The 15,488-nt window shown below is 47.4% G+C and overlaps 1 protein-coding gene across 8 annotated transcripts in view; it reads left to right on the top strand.

Annotated features, from left to right (window-relative positions):
* The window catches only part of L3MBTL1 (L3MBTL histone methyl-lysine binding protein 1), a 31,503-nt gene that overhangs the window by 1,522 nt on the left and 14,493 nt on the right, over positions 1 to 15,488 (top strand). For 5 of the 8 annotated variants that reach the window (XR_001559059.2, XR_001559060.2, XM_015881299.2 and 2 more), the window contains exons 2-8: positions 9,064 to 9,226; positions 9,978 to 10,201; positions 11,041 to 11,185; positions 11,345 to 11,483; positions 12,131 to 12,254; positions 12,850 to 12,946; positions 15,116 to 15,207. Coding sequence is in view for 6 of the 8 variants with exons in the window: in XM_015881299.2 (XP_015736785.2) it covers positions 9,091 to 9,226; positions 9,978 to 10,201; positions 11,041 to 11,185; positions 11,345 to 11,483; positions 12,131 to 12,254; positions 12,850 to 12,946; positions 15,116 to 15,207 (957 nt within the window). In the remaining 2 variants the exon portion in view is untranslated. Of the gene's footprint in view, positions 1 to 7,615; positions 9,227 to 9,977; positions 10,202 to 11,040; positions 11,186 to 11,344; positions 11,484 to 12,130; positions 12,255 to 12,849; positions 12,947 to 15,115; positions 15,208 to 15,488 lie in introns of those variants that run through there. The other 3 variants (XM_015881302.2, XM_015881303.2, XM_032448517.1) reach the window with 3 other exon arrangements.

The following is a 15,488-nucleotide window of genomic DNA, read 5'->3' as shown; positions in this document are numbered from 1 at the left end:
GGTCTCTCTTTCACCAGCCATAGCTGGGCACCATCAGGTTCTAAGTGTCATTTCTACTGCTTCATACAAACAGAGAGATGTAGTTGAGTCTCAGTGGCACCAGAGCAGCCATTTCTTCAGTGATGTGCTATTCATTGTCAATACTTCTAAGAAAAATGGCAGATGGAGCTGTTTCTGTAGCATCAGAACTTTCATCTGTTGCCAAGGAGTGAGACTTGAAGTGCACAGCTTTCATCTCCAAATTTCCTTCTATAGATTTTCCCCTTTCTTCAGTTTACCAAAGTGCTCCAGGACCGCCCATCCCTCAGTGGGTCTGATGTTCCATGTGATCAGATACGCTCCCGCGTGATGAGTGTTGATAGCAGTCAGTGTGAGCTGTAACTCAACAACCAACACTGAGGTGATGCTTTTTTCTCAGTTCCACTCTTTTCTCTGGGCAAAACGTTCCTTGGTAGGCATCAGGTTTGAATTGTAGCCTCTGATAATAGACGTGATTTGCTTGCAAAGGAGGCGTAGTGCCCTATTGGTTGTAATGACACAAAGCTACTCAGCTGTCCATTTTGCTGGGAGAACTACTCTTTTATCCACAGTGTTTCTCTCCTGGCTTGTTCCCTGTTGACAGGGCAGTAGGTAGGTAGAAACGTCAGCATTGGCACAGCTGCCCAGCACCCGGGTGGTCTAGGATAGGTTTTATTTAATTAGTTTGAAGATAAAAGATGGTATTTCAAAATGTTTGGGAACCGCATTTCAGTTCTCTTTGGATGCATCTCCCTGCTTGTAAGCAGTAAAGAACAGCAGGCTGGGATGTTCTGAGCGGTGCTCAGAGCAGGAGTTGGCTGGCAAGGTTTCTGCTCATCCCAGGGTGGCAAGTGAGATCACTGATAACTTTGTGTTCTCCCTGTGTATGCCTGTGAGCTGTGACTGCGGAGGCACAGGCACAAGAGCTGCTCTCAGTGACAGTGATGCTCCTGGAGATGACTGGTGGGAGAGGAGTTCCAAGTGTTCCTGCTCCGTTAGCTGTGTCTGAACTGTGCCACGAGGTCCTTTCCTCTAAAGCTGCTTCCCAGACAAATGGTGCCCAGCATGGACTAGTGCGGAACTGAAAGATGTTTGACTTTATCAGAAGCCAAAAAGCTGATAAACACATTATACTGTTTTAGATAGAGCTAATTTAAATCAATTATGTGATGAAAAGACACAAATTTTGACTGCTCTGAGCTTTGTGAAGTGCTGGTTGCTGGGGCTATCCAGTGTCTCTGAGCTGAGAGTTGCTTTTCTCTGTGCTCCATGATGGCCTGTTCCACAGAGTTTAACTCTCCTCTTTGCAAAGAGATCATCCCTTGGCTTTGCTGTGGGTTTGCAAGAGTTAAAGTGTGAGGTCGCTGCAGAGTTGGAGCCTCTTCTGTGTAGCAACAATAGAAACAGCAGCTTTCTGAGTCCTGGTGCTGCTGGTCCCGGGCAGTGGTGTCCAAAACTGAACATTTTTTGCTTGATGAGCTAGAAACTTCAGGAGCAGAAGCAGAGAATACGATCTGCCTTACTTACGTGTTTTGTGGCCATTTTCCTTTGTACGCATGTGTGCTGTGGTCAGCTGTCCATAATAAATTCAGCTCATTTTCCGTGCTGACAGCTTTGAGGGTGAGGCAATCCAGAGACCCAGTTCTCTATGTAGATTCCCAGACATGAAGGTTTTACTACTAGAGACCATCATTATAAAGATATCTATCTTGCTGTCAAAACTGGTTGAAATAGACTGGCAGGGTCTGCTTGCAGACAGATGGCTGTATGCATTGAGAACATGATTGCAAAAACTGCTGTGCTGGAGGAAAGCAGGCCAAGAAAGAGAGCGTTTCTGGATGATAGTGATAAATTCTTCTTTCCAGTTTGCCTATTGTGGTGTCCTCTGTGGAGAACACAAATCAGCCATTCATGCGTGGCTGGAGTGTCCTAGAATGGCATTTCTCCTTTCTGGGCTTTTTGTTAGACTCTGAGCAGGAGCATGAGGTGCTTTTCTGTCCCTCAACAGGAGGTAAGAGAGAGGAATGAGTGTGCAGAGTTTTCAGAGATGGGTACACGATACAGGTGAGGCACAGCAGAATGACTCACCACCAGCCCACCACTGCCCAGCCAGGCCCTGAGCACCAGCAGCACACCTGGCCACTTGCCCCATATTTCTTGTTCTGCCTGATGTGATGTGGTATGGGATGTCCCTTTGGCCAGCTTGGATCAGATGTCCTGGCTGTGTCCCCTCCCACCTGTCTATGCACCCTGTCTTTCTCACTGGGCAGGGATAGCTCAGCTGGCAGATCCCCAGGTGTTGACTAAGCAGGTGGCTTTTGCTAGATGTACTCTACTGTCTGAATGTCTCCTTGCTCTCAATGTAGTGTTTAACAGTCCATTGTATCGTTTGATTTTACTGGAGGCTGGTGCATGACAGGGGATGTGATATATCCACTCAATGGATGTTTGGCCCAGGCATTTATGAGGTGGTTTTGGAAGGGAGTCCTGCTGTCTGGTTCAGTTCTTTATTGGGTGCTGCGTTGCCAGAAGACTCGCTTTTAAAGGCCCACAATAGTTTTTCAGGCATTGGCATTAGGGCATGGAAAGATTTCCCACTATCCAGTGGTTGTTTCCACCATTGTGAGCACGCGATACTTGCCTTGGTGTGTTTGTGGCAGTGTGTCAGCCTCCATTCTCAATTAGACTTCCCCACTGGCCACATGGGACTACTAAATATTAAAGAGTGACTGAATCTTGTTGATGACTCCTTGGCTCTCCAGTCAGCTAATAGATGGGCATAGGGGAGTGTTGATTGGTGCTATACTGTTGCCAGTGGATTGCTGTGGCAGCAGTCATTACCTGCTGTTTGTCAGCCATAAGCCACCCCAGAGCAGAAGGGTAATTCGGGATGCTGGGCAAAGTAGACAAATGTTTAATATCCATGTCCATGGCAGCTATAGCAAAAGACCAGGCCTTTCTGGTCCTTTAAGTATGCCAAAGATGCATGGAGCCTCTGGGCCAGTCACAGTGGAGTGCTTTTACCACTCCTTCCCAGTTAGGCTCACTTTGGCATCCAGTACAGTTATCTGTATTCTGGGCTGCGACAACAGATGGGGGCAGGGATTGTCCTCCTGTGCTCTGCCTTCATGAGGCCCTGTGTGGAGTACTGTGTCCAGGCCTGGGTACCCCAGCAAGGAAGGATGTGGAGGTGGAATTATTGCAGTTATTTCAGAGGAAGGCCATGAAGATGGTCGGCAGGCTGGAGCACATCTCCTATAAAGACAGGCTGAGGGAGTTGGGCTGGTTTAACTTGGAGAAGAGAAGGCTCCGAGGGAGATGGCGTCGTGGCCTTCCATTGCTAGAAGGGAACTTACGAGCAGGAGGGGGACCAAATTGGGGGACCAAATTTTTTGTGTTCTGATAGTGACAGGACTGGTTTTAAATTAAAAGAGGGAAGATTTAGATTAGATTTAGATTCTGGGGAAATATTTTATTCAGAGGGTGATGAGGTGCTGGAATGTGTTGCCCTGGGAGGTTGTGGATGCCCCATCTCTGGAGGCATTCAAGGCCAGGTTGGGTGGGATCCTGGGCAGCCTGATCTGGTGGCTGGCAATGCTGCCTGTGGCAGAGGGTTGGAATGAGATGATCATTAATGCCCCTCCAACCTAAAATATTCTGTGGTTCTAACTGGAGTATCTGTTGTTTAAATACGTGTAATAATGTAATAAATGTAAACCAGAAGTCCCTTCATTAAGATCTGAAGTATGATTAGCCCTTCTATTCTGTCTGGGGAGCTGCCCAGCAGAAACTGGAGCAGTTATTTTCCTCTTTTGGCTGTTGTGTTATTCTTGCAACTCACACACCTGCCCTGTTAGCTTCAAAGTAGATTTTTTTCTTCCCACTTCCTGATGTTTTCGTCATGGTCATGCAGATAAAACCACAGAGTGGCGCTTGACATGTACCCACTGTATCCTCTCTCACATGAGCAGAGGAACTGACCCTTGTGGTAGCTGAGGCAGCAGACTATACAGGTAGGAAGGAGGATATGCTCTCTTTGAGTTGCTGGACCCCTCGGGCAGTTTCCTTGCAGCCAAGAAGTGGCCCATCGTGAAGGGAGAGGTTTTCTTTATGTTGCCAGAGCTGGATGAGCACTATGTGCACTGTTGGTTCCTTTCCATCTTTCCAGTGTGCTGGCATATGACGACTGATCGTGTGCTCCATACAGATTTCTGTCTCATTGGCTGCATGCATGGTCTCCATCTGGATCTTTGGTTACTTGCTTGTTGTCCAGGTGACCATAAATCTCTTCCAGCACAGCTAGTGTGGTGGTTCCACTCGAATAGGTGACATACATCGTCTTCTGTGAAGAAATTTGGTTCCCAACAGGAGTCACCTCCAGAGGCTGAGGGCTTGTGGGCCTTTTCCAATCCCCTTGCCAGTGTCCTATTCCTTAGAGAGGGATTCCAGCTGCATGGTTTCCCTGCATGGCTAATAGCCCTGTTATCCTCACATCGGAGTAACCAGGAGACAATGTTCTTGCCTGCGTGATGGCTGAAATGCTTTCATGTATCTCACATCTCGCTCAGGAATAGAGATTGTGTAGTTTCTGACTCATTTGAGTTCTGTCTCTTCCTCCTCCTGTTCTTGTGATGGCCCCACTGCAGGGGAGCCTGCCTCTTCCAATTCTTCCTCTTGGTACCTGCTAGGAGAAGCTGCTTTTTCCCCTACTAAGTGAGCTGGCTTCTGCTTCAGTTGTTTTCTCCTGATACAGCAGTGACTGATACTGCGGAGGTCAGGCTCTCTGGTTCAGCCGCCGTCCCTGTAGTGGAAGTTGTGTTAGCCACAGTGTCTGTCAGCAGAGGTGGATTAGCTGCAGGGCTTGCATTAGCTGCAGTGTTTGTGGTGGATGTTGGATTAATGTTGAGTGTGGCTCAGTAGGCGTAGGCCAAGCCCTAGAACATTTGTCCTGGTTTCATCTGGGGCAGAGTTAACTTTCTTCAGAGTGTCTGATATGGGGCTCTGTTTTGGGTTTAGGAGAAAAGAACAGTATTGGTAACACAGAGCAGCACTGAGCAGTGCTGTAGAGAGCAGAGCCAAGGAAGTTTCAGCTGCTCATACTATCCTGCCAGCAAGGAGCTGGGGAACACAAAGGAAGCTGAAAAGGGACAGAAACAGGACAGCTCACCTGAACTTGCCAAAGGGATGATCCATACCAAACAGTATCATGCTGGAAATTGGGGTGTTGGCCATGAGGGGCTAATGCTGCGTGGGGACGGCCTTGGCAAGGATCAGCAGGTGGTGAGCAATATGATGTATGTAAGTACATACAAGGGCTGCTCTATTTTATGATGTGGGCACAGAACATCAGAGGCAGACACTGGTGGGATGGCAGTAGAAGCTGAACCTTCCCCTCAATATTCTGTGCTGTTTTGTTGCAATATGGCAGAGTGCAGCAGAGGGGCAATCTGATAGCATGGTGTGGGAGTGCAGAGTGTGGAACCAATCTCCTCCTTGTGGAAAAGAAGTGTAGCCATTGACATTCATCAGCATTTGCTGAATGTTTATGAACACCAAACAGTGGATGTTGGCACAGTGGAGCGGTGGGTGGTGAGTTTCAGCAGTGGAAACAGTGGCAGTGGGGCACCTCTGCTGGTGCAGGTTATTAGGAGCACAGCATGCAGACTCTTGTTCATTGCTGGCAAAAATACGTAGTTAAGGGTGGTGACTATGCTGAAAAGGAATGTTTTGTAGCTGAGGATGTGTTATGTCAAATAGTGCTATTTGTACCTGCTGTAGTTTCCTTGGAAATAAATAGGAGGCATTGCTTTTGGAGCACTCCCTGTATATATGTATTATTATTGTCATTACTATTATTTCTCTCTTCTTTTTCTATTTTAGTAAATAGTTTTTATCTCAGCCTACAAGTTCTACTTTTCTTTCTTTCTGATCCCCAGCCCCCCCACCCCCCCGGCTGTGTAGTGCTGAGCTTGCTTGTGGTTAAACCACAGCAGTGTTGCAGTGATTTGTGTGATGCAGACATTTTAACAGTTTTTCCATACTTTGCACTTGTTCAGATATGAAGTTCCAAAGCACTGGTTGTGTCCACTGCCCAAAATGCCTGCCCATATAATCTCACACACCCTACCACTTGTAACTAGCCTGCTTCAGGGCAGGTCTCTCCACGAACAGGTTGCCCAAGGAGGCTGTGGATGCCCCATCCCTGGAGGCATTCAAGGCCAGGCTGGATGTGGCTCTGGGCAGCCTGGGCTGCTGGTTGGTGACCCTGCACATAGCAAGGGGATTGAAACCAGATGATCTTTGTGGTTCTTTTCAACCCAGGCCATTCTATGATTCTGTGATTCTTGATATTCTGAAATAGTTTTTTGACCTTAGACAGAACCTGAAACACACTCCGCAGACATAGCAATAGTTTGCTTGTTCAAAGATACGTTCCAAAAGATATTCAGAATTCTCAAGCACTGTTGTAAGTAGCCTGGAGGAGAAGAGGAAAGTGGAGGAGAATGGAGAGATGTCCTCTGCAGATTCACTCCCTGTGGAGAAAAGGTAGAAAATGTGTTTAGTCATAGTTTTGCGAAATAGTTCCTGAAGTATGAGGATGCCAACAGTACTGAGTACAAGTACCAGATTAGGCTCATGGTCAATGTAACATAAGCAGATGTTTCGTACAAACTGAGGAAGCCAGCTCCCAGAGACAGAAGTAGCAAGAAAGTGGTTACATAAGAAACCTTGTAAGCAGTAAATCAATGTTCAAAGCAAAGAAATCTGTGTTGTAATTGGCAATTGTTAAATTAGTTACTTACAGCAAATTGCAAACACATTTTTTCTAACACGCTCAGGTTAGATCTGTTGTCTTGATCTGCAGGGCTCCGTGTTGGGTGCTAAAGCTGTTGCAGTTCAGCCCAGTGGGCATCTCAGCACCACAGAGCTGATGGTTCACTTTCCCCACAGTGAGGTAAGGAAGAGAATCAACGAAGGGAAAAGTGAAACTCTTGGGTAAGGACAGAATAATAGGAAGGAAAAAGAAGGAAAAGTAATAATAATAATAATAAAAAAAATAAATAAAAAGCAAAAAGAAAAGAATACACAAAAGGAATGATGCACAGTGTAGTTGCTCATCATGTGCTGACCAATGCCAAGCCAGCAGCAGACAAACTCACCCCAGTTTTCAGCATGATGCTGTGTAATATCCATCATCTCTTTGGCAGCTTCAGGTCAGCTGTCCTGGTTCCATCCCCTCCCAGTTCCTTCTGACTCCTTTCCATCTCCTTGCTGGCAGGGCATTGGGAAAAGCTGAAATGTCCTTGAGCACTGCTAATGAACAAATAAATCGATGTTGTTCTCATCCTACATCCAAATCACAGCACCTTACCAGCTACTATAAAGAAAATTAACCATCAGCCAAAACCAGGATACCATAATAAAATATATTTGGGTCTCTCCGAAGGCAATGCCTCCTATTTATTTCAACAGAAACTGCATCAGATACAAAGAGCACAATAACACTGTTTGTCTGAGCAAATTCTCAGCTACAAAACACTGTTTTTCAACATAGTCACCACCATTAGCTATGTATTTTTTCCAGTGATGAATAGGAGCCTGCATGCTGTGCTCATAAAAATCTGCACCGGTGGTGACCCACTGGCTGTTGCCACTGCTGAAATGAATGTTAGACTGGTGTGTCCACAGCTGTGGGCCTCCTCTCCCTGATGTCTGACAGAGGTCCCACTCAGAGAGGAGAGCTGTCCAAAGGGCTGTGTAACAGTGCCTTTGCTCCTGCTGCAACAGTGATGCTAGGTCTTCATAGCTGCAGCTGTGCTCCTGCTTATTCTCTTTTCTCCCTTTTTATTTCTTTGGATGTTCCCCATCTGAGGTTGAGCTTTTTGGGGGCATCACATCAGGTTGAGCTTTTTGGGGGCTTTTCTGCCAGTGTTTCGAAAGGTGTGAGTTACAAATGCTGTCTCCAGTGCTATTTCTCACTCCTTTGGAGGTGAGGAAGGAACTCTTCAGCCTGTCTGTTGTTTGGTGCTCGCTCTCCTTCAATTGGTGAGGCTCCTACACATTATGGGACACTGAACCAGATCAGTGCTCTGGGACTTGATGTTATTTGTGCAATCAGTATCTCAGAAATACTGTATTAAAAGTTTAACCATAAACTTTTAATGTGAGCGGTGTTGGTGGTAGGTTGCTGTCTAACACTATGGAAGCCTATGAGAAATGGTGGGAGATCTCTATGAACTGCTGGATTTCAGCTATGGCAATGGTGTGTTTACAAATCCACACCAACAGTGCTCTCATTAGACATTTGGCCTTGGAGTAGCTTTTGGCCTGGCCTGTGGTGTCTGAGGGGGGGAGCAAGTACTGAGCCATCATGGACAGGTCCAGCTAAGAACTCAGATCAATAGGCCATTCTGGACATCCACCTGCAGGCTCGGTTCTGTGACCAGCAAGAAAGCCTGAGGTGAAGCCAGGCTCCAGACCAGCAGGGGATAGTCCCTCCCCCCACCACATGCCTTGCCTCCTCCTTGAAATTCATGTCTGGATGGGTTGAACATCAGTGATACCGTGAGAAATTCAGTTACATGCAATGGATATTCCTCCTGATTAAGTCTCGTTTGTGAAATTCTCTCTTATAGCCATCTAGAAGGAAATCAAGAGTCGCTGTACAGTTGGAGAACTGAAAGGTAGACTTCAGAGACCTCTTTCTTCTCCTGTGTAGGGTTCACCAAGCCCCAGTCATGGTCTGCATCTGGATGGTATAGACCTCAGAACAGTATTGCTTGTAGTGAACCTGCTACATTCATCCCTTATGATTGTGCCAGGTGAGATGAAAACCTTGATGTTCGCAGGCTGGGATTGTACAGCATGGGCCTTACTAGGTTGTGTTGTGACTTTCATGACCTTCTCTGTTAGGTTAAGTGGGTCTTTAAAGCATCTTAGAGAAATGCCTCCTGGAAGGTGGTGGAAAGGGAGGTCCATGGTCTCTTTCTCACACCTTTGTTGTGTTTGTACTACCAACTTGATTTCTTTCCTGCTGGCTTCCAGTGTCTCACTCTGTGCCTATGCGAGGTGATGGACAGCAGATCAGAGATGGAGGTTGTGAGAACCACGAAGGGAAATGCTGCTGGGGAGGTCAGTGTTCATGTGGTCACCACTGAGAGCACTGTGCAGAACACCCACCTGCCAACGACTGCCTTCATCTTACCAGGTATGTGGTCTGATTTTTGGATGGTCCTTTGTAGAGCCAGGAGGTGGGATATTCTGTGATTCTATGGTTGGCTTGTCTAACTCAGCTTCCCCAGCTTTCTCACCATGCATTGATACGTATCACACTTCTTGTATGTCTGTGATCCTCTCAAACCTTGGGAGGCAAAGTTGTGTTGCTGTTACTATCTTAGAAATTCTCTATGGCTATCCCACATCACTTTGATAGTTTGTGGCTGATCAAAAGCTTTTGAAATGAAGCCCTGATCTTTAGAGCCCTGTGCCAGTGCAGTGCAGTTTGCCTGGGTGCCCACTTTGCAGAGTGTAAGGGCTCCTATGTTGCAGTTCTAGGGCTAATCTGGCCCAGTTGAGCAGCGTAGAAGCAAATGTCCTGATAGTTCCTCTTCCTGACCTTGGATCCTGCTGTGGAAAAGCCATGGACTGTATAGTGCATTCTTTGAGCAGTCCAGAAGCTTAGTGGCACACTGCTACAACATGGCATTCTGATCATGGGAGTAGGCTGAAGTAAGACCCCCTAAATGTGGATAGTGCCACCTCCTCACACCAGCATCTCTGGCTGCAGATCCTGTTGGGCCACACTGCCTGCATGTGAGTGCTTTAGAACATGATACTGAGCCCTTGGCTGGAAGGTTACTTTGCGCTACCTGAGGCTGCTGTGATTTAGGATTTGTTTACATCAACAAAACATTCTGTATATGTCTCTGGTTGGTTGTTTCTTTTCTTCCCCTCTCAAGCAAATGCTACTACCATCAACCTTCCTCCAAGCACCTTAGAAATCCAGCGATTCCCCAGGGAGCCACCAAAAAACACAGGGGCTGAGAGGCCAGAGAAGGGAGTAGGGAATGAACCCATCACAGCCACTGTCATCCCCCAGATCAGTGGGGTGCAGACCTGCAACACGGTTCGTGTACTGGAGTGGAAAGATGGGGTAGCTACTTTGCCTGGGAGTAACCTGCGGGTAAGTGTAACCATGGGCCATGTTTGCCCTCCCCCCACTCTTCTGCTGCTCCCTCCAACTGCTTGCCCTTTTTAAGCAGCAGCCCTCAAGCATGTGCCAGCCTGGGACCTCTGGAATATGATGCAAGGCCCTGGCAGTACCCATGGCCCAGCCAGAGAATTGTTCAGCTGTTCCTGCTCTGTGAGGCTGCTCATTCCTCATCTCTGTGACTGACCTGTACCATGTTGTGAGCTTAGCAGAGAAAGCATGTACATGCTGTGTTTCAGGCTGCAGTGGTCTGCCCTGCACAGGGAGGCAGAGGAATGCTACATTCCATGTGGGACATTTTTCCTTTCCAAGCCATGTTGTGGAGTTGACTCTGGAGTCCTGCACTCACTGTAAAAGTAGCAGCCTTTCACTCATCAGACAACTTTTAAGTGTACTGAGTCTACTGAGTAGTATGAAATAGCTTGCATGAAGTGCACTGATTTCTCAGTTTCTATTTAGCCACAGGGCATCACATCATGATGCCTGCTCAGTGCTACCAGCTGGTGCTGATCACACCCAAGAGCAGGCAGACAGCAGATGAAGGCTGGTGTTAGAGCCTCTTGTGCTTCTTCCCTCTTCTCGGACCATGCAGGATAGGCTCAGCAGCCAGCAGGGGCTGCATGGTGGGGCGTTGGGATGGGTGACTTTTCTGCTCAACTATATCGTTGGAGGAGCCAAATCCTCTTTCTGGACACACTAATCACCAAGCCGTGCCCCTGTTATACTCAGAACTCATGTTGCACCACTAGCTTTAAAGTTACATTTCTATCCTTGTTAACTTTTTCCTTCTGTTTTTTGGTTCAATGGCATAGTTTCAAATAAATGAGTATGGAACACTGAAGGTAGTGAGTGCTGACAAGATGCCTCCAGCAGAAGCTATAAAGGAGGGTCATGCGAAGAAAGATGGGGACTCAGATGTGGCACCCACTAGCAGGGACAATACTATTGTTGCTCAGGGTAAGAGCATCGTAGAGGTACTTTTGGGGGCGGGTAACATCATCCAGCATGTGCTGTCTGGTGTAGGACATAAGCAAGGCAAATATCTCCTGCTTCTTGCTTTTTTTTCCTTTCTTTTCTGTTCTTTGTTTCTCACTGTTCCTCTTCTCTCTGACTCAGATATGCCAGAGCAACCCAAACTGCCTACAGCAGATAGCATTTGCCACTGTGATACCTGTGGCCGGAGACATGTGTCAGATGGAGCCCGGGAAGGCAGGGGTTTCTGCAGTGAGCATTGTCACCAGCAGTTCAAAGAAAGGTAAAGGAAGGGGGGTTTGCTCCATGCAGGGCCATATCTATTCATCTGTCTGCCCTCTCTCCCCTAGTCAGCATGCTTCCAGGAAGAGATGCAAGCTCATCTATCTCTGGCAGGTTCTGAGGACCCCACTTGTTTCCATCTTCCCTGTAGGCAGGGTGCCCAAGGTACAGCACAGGGGAGATAAAGAGTTATTCCAAGGGGCAACAAAAGGTGCAGGAAGGCAGATTTTCTCTTACCCAGATTGTGGCCTCATAAATATGCATCTACTGGGGCAGGACAGTTGTGGGAGTTTGCTACAGTGGATACTTCCAGGCTGAACAGCAGTGAGAAGTGTGGGTCGCAAGGGCATTTCCAACCTTTCTCCTTACTGACACGTGACTTCCAGCACTGATTTTCCAGCATCTCTATGGATCCACCCCTAGATCCAGGTTTCCTATACTAGTGCATGAGGGTGGTTCTGCTCTACATTCTCGTTCTGACTGCTTGCCAGCTTTGTCACCAAGAAGAGTGTGTAAGTTAGTCAGGAGGAATGGGATGCTGTGTGAATAGGAAATGGGACAACAGCACTTCTCCAGGACTGACTCCCTTACCAGCACCACAGATACTGCCATATATTGGACCACAGTGGTTTACTTTCCTTTGTGTAGGTCTGTCATTGTGGAAAACTCTGCCAGTAGTACCAGTGCCCCTGAAATCCTCAAGCCAGTGAAGAAACGAAAGAGGAAGGACTACCAGAGCCCTTCAGAAGAAGACTATGAATCTGAGCAAATGGTAGGAAGAAGGCAGGGCAAGCATGTGTGTGTCCATGCCAGTCTTACTGTGTGCAGTAAGTGTTTTTCAGTGCCACATTAGCAGTATGTTGAGGAGGTAACCAGAAGCTGTTAGTGCCAAAAAGATGAGTGTCATGGCTTCTAGACAATTTGACTGGCTGTTTCGCATACTGAGTACATGGGAATGCTCAGTGTTGGACATGTTCTGACTGGGGTGCTTTAGGTACTGAATGTTCTCAACTACTGTCTTGAGTCTAGGCTACTCTAGAGTAGAAGTGCTGAAGAGAGCACCTATCTGTGTTATGTGTTTTTGGGGGACGGGACTGTTTGACAAGACAAAGAAGCTCTACTTGCCAGGCCTGGCTGTAAGCAGATCCAAACCAGATGTGATTGTTACCACACAGTACCAAAATTTCCCTGTCAGATTCTCAGATTGATCCCGTTGGCTTCCCATTTCTGGGCTAAGTACCAGTTGAAACATGGATGTTGTTGGAGGCTTATCTTGGCCCTTGGCACTGGTGTGAAGGTACAACATGCAGCATAAACCTCTGCGCAGGATCCTGACATGTAGCACTTCTGTCTGCTCTTGTGTCAAGGAGGAAAAGCAGGAAGAGCTGAAAAACTCTGTGGGAGACTCTGCCATCAGCAATCCAGAGGCTGACGCTTGGAGCCAGCATAGTACAGAGGGGCCAGGTAGGTGGTGGGGTGAGCAATCCTCTGCCACAGTAGTGTGGATGGGAACGTATGGTGAGGGCTGCAGGATCCCACTGCAGTCCTGTGGGGATGAACCAGCATTTTGGTGCTCGAGCAGAGTCAAGCACCAGTGCCACACATTGGTATATGTTCTTGAAAGCTTGTGAACTCCTCTGCTTGATTGATCCTGCTCTCTCTGTCTCTTTCCCTTTCTTTCCTTTCCTCTCTTTCTCCCCGTGGAATGGTTGCACCCTTACAAGATATGGCTGTGTCTTCTTCAGGAGCTATGTCATACTGTACAGTGCTTTGTGGTCACTCCCTATGGGAATCAACCCTCCCATGTGGATAATCCACTCTGAGAGCTGCTGTCCTGAGCAATAACCTGTCTGTGCCTTGTCTGGCTGTTCCCTTCTCTTTGAATGGGAATCAAGAGCTCACAGATTTGGGTGCTGCTTCTGTAGGTCTTGGCTTGTAGGAGCCCAGTCATTTGGGATTGGCTCTTGTCACATCTGTTCCTAGACTGAATCAGAGCAAATCTCAAACACTGAGCTGCGGTGAAATCAGAGAGAAATTGGACAAGCTGAGGGATGCACTGTTTCCTTGTTTTTTTTTGTTGTTTTTTTTCCCCGCCTTGAAGTATAATGAGGGGTGAGGGAGGAGAGGAAAAACTGTGAAAATACTGGAAGTAAACATCTATGGAAAATATATTTTCTTTGAAGTGAAAGTTATTTCAAACTGAAACTGTTCCAGCTTTATACTCACCTCCATAGGAAAATGTAGAGACTGTAACAGGTTCTACATGGTTGTCAAACCCTGATTTTGAATAGGTGCAGAGGAGGGCCGTGAGGCTGCTCAGAGGGCTGGAGCTCCTCTTCTGTGCAGACGGCCTGGGCTTGTTCAACCTGGAAAAGAGAAGGATGAGGGGAGACCTTAGAGTGGTCTTCCAATACTTAAGGGAGCTTGTAAGCAGGAGAGAAATCAATGTTTTACATGGATGGATAGTGACAGGACAAGGGGGAACAGTTTTGAGCTCAAAGAGGGAAGATGTAGATTTGATGTTGGGGAAATTTTTCACTAAGAGAGTAGTGAGGCCCTGCCACAGCTGTGGATGCCCCATCCCTAGAAGGTGAGGTTGGATGGGGTTGCGGGCAACCTTATCTAGTGCCTGATTTAGTGCTTGGCAACCCTGCCCACAGCAGAGAGATTGGAACTAGGTGATATTTAAGGTCTTTTCCAACCTAAGCCATTCTATGATTCTGAGAGTACAGTGAGTAAAGCACTACTGAAAAGGAAGGTTTTATGTGCTTGCCAGGTCCTTTTCTCTACAGTCTGAGCCCTGAACACAGAATCTTCCCTGCTGCTTACAAGTAAGCAGTGCTGAACTTTGTTATTTTCAGCATTTTATTTTCTCATGTTTTAGAAGTTCATCAGTAGACAAAATATGCACCTGGATACTTTGGTGCAGCAGAGTAGGTGCACCTTCTGTCTCTAGGTGTTTTTGTCACTCTCCAGAAGCATGAAATTTGTACACATGCATTCCCTGGACATATTTTGCTGTATTTGGGTATTGTCATCCTTAAGTGAGTATTGTAGGGGTAAATGCATTTCTAGAGCATCTGAGTGGCTCTGGTGTCTGGGGAGGACTCAGGTGGATATCTCAGAGAAGATAGCAGAGCTCGTACCTCTGAAATAGTAGAGGAAGGTGGTTTGACTGGCTGGGAGCCTCTTGCATTGGGGAGTGATTCCCAGACTTCTAGATGGATTATGCTGGCTGTCCCAGATCTGTCAGCGCTGTGGCCATTTCGGATGTACTGGCTGGTTACAGAGGTGTCCTGATGCTTTTGCACAAGATCGCTTGTGTCTCATGGCCATTAGATGCTTTCTAGAGCATCTAATGTTGTACAGCAGCAAAAGACATTTGGGTTACAGGAACATGTGTGAGAAGGGGGTTCGCTTGGCTCTATGCCTCCTTGGACAGCTGGTCGGGTTTGCTGGAGAAGGGGCTCTGGTAGTACAGTGCTGAGCTTTGCAGGTATGCAGGACCGTGTGTGAGAGTGGGATGTGGCCCCAGTGGGACCTATGTGCTCACCTGCCCCAAGGCAGGCAGGGACTGCAGCTGGAGCAGAACCTCAGCAGCGCCTCTTGTGTGTGCGTTTGTGCTGCGCTCAGGTGCCAGCGAGGAGAAGAAAGAAGGCTGGTCTTGGGCGTCCTACCTGGAGGAGCAGAAAGCTGTCGCTGCCCCTTTAGATCTCTTCCAGGATGTGAGTTGGGATTTTCCTGTCTTTTTCCTTCTTTCATATTCTCTTTTCTGTACCTTTTCTTTCCCACTCCTCCTCTTTCTCCTCTATTCCCTGCTTCCCTATTTAGTGGGGTTCCCATCTTCACTTGGAAGTGACCAATCAGCCTCCAGTTCTGATTGACCCCAAGTCCTTCTCCCCAGCAGGGTGCTGTCCCTGTCCCTGTCCCAAGTGCCTCGTGTCTGCCTATCATCTGGCAGGTTGGTGGAGCCCTTCCAGTCCTTCCTCAAGTCCGGCCTGGGCTC

This window comes from Coturnix japonica, chromosome 20 (genome assembly GCF_001577835.2).
Source record: "Coturnix japonica isolate 7356 chromosome 20, Coturnix japonica 2.1, whole genome shotgun sequence".
Lineage (NCBI taxonomy): Eukaryota > Metazoa > Chordata > Aves > Galliformes > Phasianidae > Coturnix > Coturnix japonica.
Note: the sequence above shows the minus strand (reverse complement) of the source record. Positions and strands in the feature narration are given on the sequence as shown.